Below are 9,888 nucleotides of genomic sequence, written 5' to 3'. Positions count from 1 at the left end.
CTCCTATATATTCGATTCAGCCAATGTTACTCATTCTTTCAGTCTAAAAGACATTATTTTTTATTATATTGATGATACAAATAGACCCCTAGAGAATATTGTTAACTTCTTTATTTTATATGGCAAATTCTTTATTCATAAACAAAAGTTTGCAAATAATATTCCATCCTATCCCCATTTTAAAACTGAATTCATATCACTTCTTAAATCTCTTAGTTATATAAATAACAAAGAATCCCAAAGATTTATACAATATTATGAAGAAATTTTTAAAGAAAATACATGCATTTAAAAGCTTTCCCTGTATATTAATGTTTATATGTTATTGTTTCAATAGTGGTAATGTATGCATTCTTGTGTCTCCTTGTCTTGTCATCTTTTGTTTTTTGTATAATATTTTTGTTTTCTCTCTCTTTGTTTTATTATATGTATTTGTATGTAATTCCTTGACAATGTTCTTATGTTATTGAGCATTAATAAAAAAAAAATAATAATAATAAAAAAGACTAAAAACCCCTTCAGGGATCTTTTGTGAAAAAACTTTCTCTCTCTTTGTTTTATTATATGTATTTGTATGTAATTCCTTGACAATGTTCTTATGTTATTGAGCATTAATAAAAAAAATAATAATAATAATAAAAAAGACTAAAAAACCCTTCAGGGATCTTTTGTGAAAAAATTTTTTTTTTTTAAATCATGTCTGGTTAAAGATGTTTCTCTCAGTCCTGCTATGTGTAACTTGAGTTTGCTCAATTTAATTCAACGAGTAATTAAAACATTTTATGCCATGTATCAAAAGTCCCAGAGGAACGGCTTGTCCTTGTCTGATGGGCGCTGGGGAAACATTACCCAACATAATACAATACCGTCCCCTACTGGACCACAACTATCTGAATTCTGATCTATGACTGCCCTCTGTGGAGCCAGTTTGGTCTAGCACACATTTTACAGACACCAATTATTCGAGCCTTTCAACGCACTTCAGATCTTACATTTACCAGAGATTTGCATATAAATCCGACCAGGTATGTAGCAATCCTAACTCACAATGAAGAAGTCTGATTTTGAAGTGCACCGTTCGTGTGCACTGCGTGAGGTTAATTTTTCAATGTGCACATCAGATCGAGTTCATTAGGCGCCAGGAGGAGAGCGTCTATTCGGGTGAAAATGAATGAAGATCAACGCGCCCTCGCGTAGAGACCAGGTGAAGAGAGATTTTTACAGTAAGTATCAATCTCCCAGTCACCTGCAGCTGTCTGTGACGATTGATTTTGCATGCTGCTCGCCTATAGATGAGAAATGATGGCTTGATAATGCATTATATCCACATAATATCCCATATTGGCTTATAGATGCATTTAGCATGAATTGCGTTGGATGCACTCTAATGTATTTCATATCTTGAATGTAATGGTTTTTCAATGAGAACCAGCAGTAGCCTAAAGCCTGCCTCCATCGACAGTAAGGTGGTACTGGCTGCTGTAGTTTTTCGCGGTCTCTCTCAGTATTTTTTTTTTTAAGGAACAGCAGAGGCTCAGCACACAAGGACAGGGAATTAGGAATAAGACCAGGAACTCCTCCTTATTTGCGCCTGTCAGAGGACAGATATATTTGGTACATGCAGCATTTTTAGAGAACGAACAGGTAAATATTGGCACGAGATACTGAGTTGATAAAAGCGCGCGGTGTGATGCGTGCGAATACGGCTCGAGCACACTGCGCGCGACGAATATAAAAAAAAAAAAAAAAACCCAAGCTCGCTTGCAGATGCGTTGATTATTACAACAACGGTCCAGTTGTGTCGCGTCGCGTCGCGTCGAAATGCATCACTCGCTTGCGTTGTAGATCGGGTCTTTTACTGAATGTAAATACAACGATTTAAAAACAAAATGGGGGTGAGTTGATGTGGGAGGAGCGGGGTTAAAACCCAAGAATATGTATCTGTGCACGACCTAATGTGTTTGCAAAACAAGCATGTCCGTGTTTTGTGTGTATTTGACGGAGAAGCGGCGAAGTTAAGGCGAGGCCTTTTGATCGTACGCTTTGATTCGCGGATTCGGCGACGGCCTAGCGATCACGTACCGCTTCCCGACTGAATGTAATGGTGTTAACGTGCTGTGGCTGGCAGGAGGCGGGTCTTTTGTCACATATTTGAGGCGAAAGTTTTTTTTATAGCGGGGAGTAATCGCGCTCTGTGTTTATGCATGTCTGTTTCTTTAAAGCAAGCGCTGCGCCTTTAATTTGTGATTGCAGTGCGGGGTGAATTGAATTGAATTGAATTGAGAAACCGAGAGACCGAGAGAGAGAGGGGCGATGCGCTGCTTCACAGTCGGAATACCGTTCGCAGGCCTTGGGTCATATTTGTGTTAGGCTAAAGGGAGTGATTTCCATGCCTTCTTGGTGAACATAAATAAATACCTTATGGCATGCAGTGCTTATAAACTATTTTTATATGGGTAAACCTAATGAAACCTGTAAAGAACATGTCCAGGTTACATTTCATCCAAAAAAAAAAAAATGTACATTATCCTGCTAATTACATGGCTATTTACCAAATAAATATGCCATACTGATTGGACAGTAAGACGAACACAACAACGGTATTAATTTGTAAATAACGTATTAATCAGGAATCCAAGTTACAGTTTATATGGACTAGTTAGCTGTCTTTCTCCAGTTTATGTAAGTCTCTCTTGCTGTTTTTACCTGGGGACTTGTGTGCTTTTAACCATTAAAGATTATATAATATAATATATAATAATAATAATATAGCAAGGCACAAGGTATACTTTTCATTATCAGCATAGTACATAGCACAGAGTCTGCTTTGAAAGGCTGTGTGATTGGCTGCAAGCATACGCTAAATGTTTCCCAGATAGCACAGGTACGTCTGCAAGATGTCTGTTAAAGATCGCTTCGTCTGCAAAGCATCTGCTGTGTACAAACATCTGATAGTTTTACATACATTCTAAAATCATAAACATCTTAAAGACATGTTCTAAATGTCTATTTGACATCTGATAGGAAACGTCCTATAGACGTATTGCAGATGAGCAAACACAAAAAAAATATGTCTTGCAGATGTAAATGCAGACGTCAAATAGACGTCTCCGTGATGTACATGTGCTTTCAGGATTTGCAATACATCTATAGGACGTTTCCTGTCAGATGTCAAACAGATGTTTAGAAAATGTCTTTAAGATGTTTATGATTTAGAATGTATGTAAAACTGACGTCTGATAGACTTCTATCATATGTTTGTACACAGCAGATGCTTTCCAGATCTTTAACAGACATGTGTGTGCTATATCCATTTTTATTCACAAGATGGCGCCAATCAATATGTGGCGTTTAGATTAGGGATGGGCGATACCCCTTATTTTGTTTTCGAACAAAGGTTATTCATCCAATTCAATGCATATTGTACGCATTATTATTATTATTATTTTTGTTAAATAAACAAAACCACTGGTAAATAAAGCACACCTTAGTATCGATATTTTTTGTTTGAGTATCGATACTTTCGATACTTGCATCAGTATCGATATATCGATACTTCGAATCGATACGCCCATCCCTAGTTTAGATTTTAGTTTTTTTGGTTATACATCATCTCATTACGCAAATTTGCAGATCTGAGTTAACCAGACTTGAACGTTTTGTTCATATGCGTGTCATCGAAAGTCAATGGAGTGAAAAATCCCTCCCTTAAAGCTTAAATTGTGGCCAGAAAGCTGTAACTTTTTGAATGTGCCTAGGAATTAGCTTTGTTCTTGTACTAATTTAGTCATTTTCATGGATAAGACCGTGTCTGTGATCATCATCTGTTGAAGCAGATGGAGACGGTTGAGTTCAGTCACATTCAGAGATGTTAATGAATGAATCATTTTATCTTGATTCGTCTGTAGGTACTCCATCCAGTGGCACTGTGAGTCAAGAGGAGGTGGGTCTGCTCTGTCACTCACACGACTGATATTTTGATTATGTGTTGCCGATTGTTATCTCGATCGAAAGATGATGATGAAAGAAATATTATATTTTTCTCGACAGAAAAGGCAGGATGTCAGCCAGAGGAGGAAAGAAAAAGATCACCAAGCTGTCTCGCTCTTCACGGGCAGGAGTCATATTTCCTGTCGGGAGGATGATGCGTTACTTGCGCACAGGAACCCATAAGTATCGCATTGGCATGGGCGCCCCCGTCTACATGGCAGCGGTCATTGAGTACTTAGCAGGTGGGAATCCAGATTCTCTATGGTTCTGGAATGAAATAATCTTTTACCAAAAAAAAAGTCATTATGCAGTCGTTTAATTATATTACGGTTCTGAGAGTCTCTGTTGCGCTGATATTTTTGTAGCGGAGATCTTGGAGTTGGCTGGAAATGCAGCAAGAGACAACAAGAAGGGGAGAATCACTCCACGACACATCAAGCTGGCAGTGGCCAATGATGAAGAACTCAACCAGGTAATGAATTACATGTTAAAATAGACTGAGGTCGGTTAGGGTTAATGTTTAGCACACTCTTTGTGTCCAAAAACAACTTGCAGTACACTTTTCTTTTTTTTTTTTGCTGTAGGCTACTATGGCACCTTCGCTTGAGTAGCCCACTTTTATACTGGTTAGGCTACACAAACTTATTATATCCACTACTGGTCAAAAGTTTGGAGTAATAAAGGTTTTTTACTGTTTTTGAACAGTCTCTTATGCTCACCAAAGCTGCATGTATTTGATGGGAAAACAGTAATATTGTGAAATATTATTTGTTAAAATAACTGTTTTCTATTGTAATAACTGTAAAATGTAATTTATTCCTGTGATGTCAAAGCTGTATTTTCAGCATCATTACTCCAGTCTTCCACGATCCTTCAGAAATCATACTAATATGCTGATTTGCTGCTCAAAAAAAATTCTTAATATTATTAAAGTTTTTACTGCTTAATATTTTTGTGATATATTTTTTTTCAGGATTCTTTGTTGAACAAAGTTCAAAAGAAAAACATTTATTTGAAATATAATTTTTTGGTATTTATGACCACTTGGTCTTTTTTTAATTTATCCTTGCTGAATACAAGTAGTAATTTCTTCTTAAAAATCAATCAATCAATCAATATTACACCAAACTTTTGAATGGTTTTATAAAGCAGTCCGTACAAAGCAGGAAAAACAATTTTGATAAGAAATATTTTTTGAGCAGCAAATCAGCATGTTAGAATGAAGGATCATGTGACACTGAAGACAGGGAAAAAATACATTCTAAAATAAATTCAAATAGAATAATAGTTGTTTTAAATTGCAATAATATTCCCATAATATTACATTTTTTTCTGTATTTTTTATTAAATAAATGCAGCTTTGGAAAGCACAAGAGGCTTTTTTTCATAACACTAAAAAATATTAATTATTCCAGTATTTTGATTGGTAGTGTAGCTCTGCAAGATGTTTTAGGATCCACATTTTAACAATTGTAGTCCTTGTAGCAATGCCATTGATGAGTTTGTTTTTCTATGTTATTGGATAGTTGCTCAGAGGGGTGACCATATCAAATGGTGGCGTTCTGCCTCGCATCCATCCTGAGCTGCTCTCCAAGAAGAGAGGAGCCAAGGCGAAGGTGGAGACTCAGGTGACCGTTCCCGAGAAAAGGGTGAACCGGAAACCCATCAAGAAACCCAGCAAAAAGAGCAAAGGAAAACCAGGCCGCAAACCCAAAGTGCGTGCAGCGTCATACATAGGTTGCTCTGGTACGGTTTATCTTTGAGAATTCTAAAATATTTTTTTCTTTTATGCAGAAAAGCACAGAGAATGACAAAGAAGCAGATGCCAACACAGCAACTGAAGACGGACCAGGAGAGGGCTTTACTATTCTCTCTGCGAAAAGCTTATTCCTTGGACAAAAGGTGGAAATAGCTGTGCTTATAACACATTACCGAGAATTTTTTTTTTTTTTACACTTACAGAGCACATTATCAAGTCTGTATACCTTTGAATGCAAGGTACATTTAGTAATTTACCTACATACATTTTTTACTTTTTTTACAAACGGTCTTGGATTGCACAAATGAATAGTTGAATCATGGTTTTTGATATATTGCGACTGACACTCTGAACTGAATCACAGTTACAAATGGAACTGGCGGTCGACCGATATGAATTTTTTGATGGCCGATGCAGATATCTTAAGACAGCAGGGTGGTCGCTGGCCAATCTAAAGCTGAAATATATGATAATATAATATTTATTTTACATAGTACTGGTTAAAAATCATTAAAAATAAATATGAAAATTCATTTGAATTGAATTCAAAAATCTCTAACACCATAAGACGTCACCCTAGGGCTTCAGTATACAAAATACGACAAATTATAAAAAGCTCAAAATGTGTAAAATTACCATCTACTCCACTTTACAACAATTTATGTTTATTTTATATAATATCTACTAAAAATAAAATTGAAAAATAATTTGAATTTGATTTTTAAAAATCTGTAAACATTCATACTTCAGATAGGAATTTGTGTTTACAAATAAAGCAGTTATAATAAAATAAAAAGGAAGTAAACACTAACCAACAGTATGCTCAGTACGTGAAAAAGTTTCAGCATTTGCCTTTCAATTATTATACAGAATCTTTAAACAGCGACGATCATTAAGACGAGGGACAGGATTCTTAGCGCTATCAAAAGAAATGATATATCAGCCTTGGCGACCCCTAAATGGAAGCAAATAAAATTCAAATTTGCCACGCAAGACTAAAATTCATCACCCCTCAGAATCATCACAATATTTACAGTTTTGATTCATTTTATATCGGCAGTAAAATCATTATTACTGATTTTTATGGTAGCATTTCTAATACACTGGTGATTTAAGACTTGACAATGTAATAATGTGGTTTGTTTATCAGCTGTCTCTTACAGAGAGTGAAATCGGCAAAATCGGCACAATCAAAGTGGAGGGAATCATCAATCCCACAAACGCAGAGATTGATCTGAAAGAGGGAATCGGTCAGTGCATTACAGTGCTGTTAGCTACTATTAAATTAATGTCAGTTACATTTGCTAGGTGGTAAAATGATAGATTTGTGTAGCAAGTGTCGATTCGCCTGAATATTTAAAAAGATGTTTAAGCCTCTTTTTAAAGGATATGGCGAAAGCTAATGTATTTTCTGTGCTGTGACCCAGGTAACGCTCTGGAGAAAGCAGGAGGAAAAGATTTCCTAGAGACCGTCAAGGAGCTGAGAAAAAGCCAGGGTCCTTTGGAGGTTGCATCAGGTTGAAGTCACACACATTTCTTGACTCAAGCAGACACAAATTAGTGTGTGTGCTCTAGCAATGTTCAAAGGGGCAGGAAATGACCTAGTTAAATATTTGAATATAGAAAAAAGTACAGCCGTCATGGAAACCTAGTGATACCAGTAGGGATGTAACGATTAACCGCGAGCCGGTTGAAAATCGATTCAAATATGTGACGATTCAAATCGGTTGAGATGCTAAACAAATCGCAATTCATTTAGGTGTAGGAGTTTATAAGAATCCATGTCTGAGGGGAACTTACTGTCTTTAGAAAAGTTTAGATGGTATTTTTTCTTTTCATCTTGCCTCTGTATAATGCATATTAAAGTTCATAAGTTCAGCGCTGCTTTGTTTACAGCGGAAACCAAGGAAACACTTTAAGCGCCACCTGCTGGCAGAGAGTGAATCTGCGTCTCATTCAGCTCGTCTGCTGTTTCGGTTTCATGCAGATATTTTTATGTAGTTTCACAAAACTGAAGTCAAACCATTCTGTTTTTGCTTCAAATTTTGAAATTATACAATCTAATTTAGATTAAAAACTGCTCCTGTTGCATGTATGCAGCATCTTTGTTTGGATCCTGATTAAAATGCAGTGGTTGCCTCTCATTTTAAATGGAAAGAGCGCAGACAAAGCCTTATTTTGTTTATGGCTTTCAGATCAATAGGCAACTAGATTTGAAGCTCATTTACTGCATGGCTATGTTTCGAAGTGATTGTGGCGAGAAATAGTTCCCAGAAAATGGAAATCATCTCACCTCTTTGGTTTTTGTTCCGACAGAAATGGTTTCCCAAAGCAGACAGCAGCCCAGCTAATACTGAAGGCCATTTCGAACCATTTTGTCTCAGCAACCACCTCCTCCCTGAAGAACATTTACTTTGTTCTGTTTGACAGCGAGAGCATTGGGATATACCTGCAGGAGATGGCAAAGATGGACGCCAAGTGATGTTGAGTCATGGGTTTGATTTCTTTTGAAAGTGTAACGCCTCGATGCAGCTCTGTTTTAGCTTTGCTTTGACTGGTTTTGTCGGCCTCGCCGTCGTGGGAAGGTGAAATGAGTTAAACGTGAGCTTTAGCGGAGAGTGCATCCAGGCTAGTAGGAGCGTACTAAGTGGAGTGTAGTGCAGCTTGGTGAAAGATGTTGTAGGTATATGTTTTTGACAACAGATTATTTGAAGGTGTTTAAACAAGGATATTTGTGAGTGATGTACTGTACACATTTATGTTTCACTGTTCTCCTTTAAAGAAAAGACATTCATTTAGACTAGATCAACTTAATCTTCATCGTTTGCCATTTTTATCCTTAGACTGATCTTGTTTTTACATTCCATGTTCAGAGTTGAACTTTTGACCGTTGTTTTTTGCCTAGATATATCATGTGTGGTTTCTGACTGTTTTGGTTTATCAAAAAAAAAAAAAAAAAAAAGGGTTTTTTGTTCTGCTTTGAAATAAAAAAATGTTTTACACCACAGGCTGAGCTCTCTTTTTCCACACCATTAATTTACTCAGCCTCATGTCGTTTCAGTCCTGTATGACTGACTTTCTTCTGCAGAACATAAAAGATATCTTGAAGAATGTTGGCAACCAGTTTCCGCTGGACAAAAATACACTACATTCCACAGAAGAAAGTAAGTCATACAGGTTTGGAACGACATGGTGAGTAAATGACAGAATCCCTTTTAATGTCCAAAACTTGTCATCGTTTACTTCCAAACCCCCGTTTTCTTTAATGAATCAAAGATCAACATCCACGCAGCTGTTTCCCACAAAACTGAAGGGAATGTTTATTATACCATCAAAATCATGAAGTATTCCATATAGATACAGACTGAAATGCAAGTTGTGAACTGCTGAAAAACTTGCCTCAAACTCTCATTTTCTCTGATGTTTCTTGAAAGATTAGATGCATCAGGTGTGATGTCATCAATGGCAAATACTAATGGGCTCTCAACAAGGCACCTGACATGGATTACTTTAGCTTTTTAGTCCTTTGAGGAGCTTGGTGGTATAAATCAACCTCCATTGTAGATTAAAGAGATAGTCTGCACAAAAATGGAAATTGTCATTTGCTCACCCTCAGGTCGTTCCAAACCTGCAAGACTTTGCGGGTAACCAAAGAGTTTTGGTTCGTTTTTGGCCATTGATTTCCAGTCTATGGAGAGAAAAAAAAAAAATTCTGGAAGCATGAAAAACAATTTAAATTTTTGGCTGAGCTTTATTCTCCTGTTTGGGTCTTAGCTTCCTAAATAATTCAAATTAAATGAAAGTAATAAAACAATTGACATGCAAGAGAAAAACAATTACACAACATTAGGATATTTTACCATTTATTTATTACATTGTAAAAAGTACATTAACTTTTATTCATATATATATATATATATATACAGATTATTTTTATTGAATTACCAGTTGACTACAGAATTGGTTCCTGATGTATCTAAGAATGCAGTACAACAAGTGAACATACAAAGAAAAGAAAACGTCCATCTGTCCACAGCCACCTCTTAGGTTTGTGATGGTGTGATCATTGATCTGCTGTCACTGCAGTGACAATCTACATTAAATTAGTCTCATTCTCTGACGAACCTACAGTCTCGGGA

At 36.4% G+C, this 9,888-nt stretch overlaps 1 protein-coding gene across 3 annotated transcripts; it reads left to right on the top strand.

Annotated features, from left to right (window-relative positions):
* Positions 1-933: 933 nt before the first annotated feature.
* LOC107678598 (core histone macro-H2A.2-like) lies at positions 934-7,413 on the top strand. 3 transcript variants are annotated; one of them, XM_016473932.1, is made up of 9 exons: positions 934-1,025; positions 1,122-1,223; positions 3,909-3,943; positions 4,051-4,232; positions 4,356-4,462; positions 5,517-5,705; positions 5,785-5,892; positions 6,900-6,999; positions 7,177-7,413. In XM_016473932.1, the coding sequence occupies exons 4-9, from the start codon at positions 4,061-4,063 to the stop codon at positions 7,269-7,271; spliced, it is 771 nt and encodes a 256-aa protein (XP_016329418.1). In that variant the 5' UTR covers positions 934-1,025; positions 1,122-1,223; positions 3,909-3,943; positions 4,051-4,060; the 3' UTR covers positions 7,272-7,413. The 3 variants fall into 3 exon arrangements, with proteins under 3 accessions (XP_016329418.1, XP_016329417.1, XP_016329419.1); XM_016473931.1 differs by lacking the exons at positions 934-1,025; positions 1,122-1,223 and adding an exon at positions 1,465-1,644; XM_016473933.1 differs by lacking the exons at positions 934-1,025; positions 1,122-1,223 and adding an exon at positions 1,765-1,895.
* The last annotated feature ends 2,475 nt before the right edge of the window (positions 7,414-9,888 follow it).

Source organism: Sinocyclocheilus anshuiensis, unplaced genomic scaffold, assembly GCF_001515605.1.
Source record: "Sinocyclocheilus anshuiensis isolate Anshui unplaced genomic scaffold, SAMN03320099.WGS_v1.1 scaffold536, whole genome shotgun sequence".
Taxonomy (NCBI): Eukaryota; Metazoa; Chordata; class Actinopteri; order Cypriniformes; family Cyprinidae; genus Sinocyclocheilus; species Sinocyclocheilus anshuiensis.
This window is presented reverse-complemented; position numbering and strand designations above follow the sequence as displayed.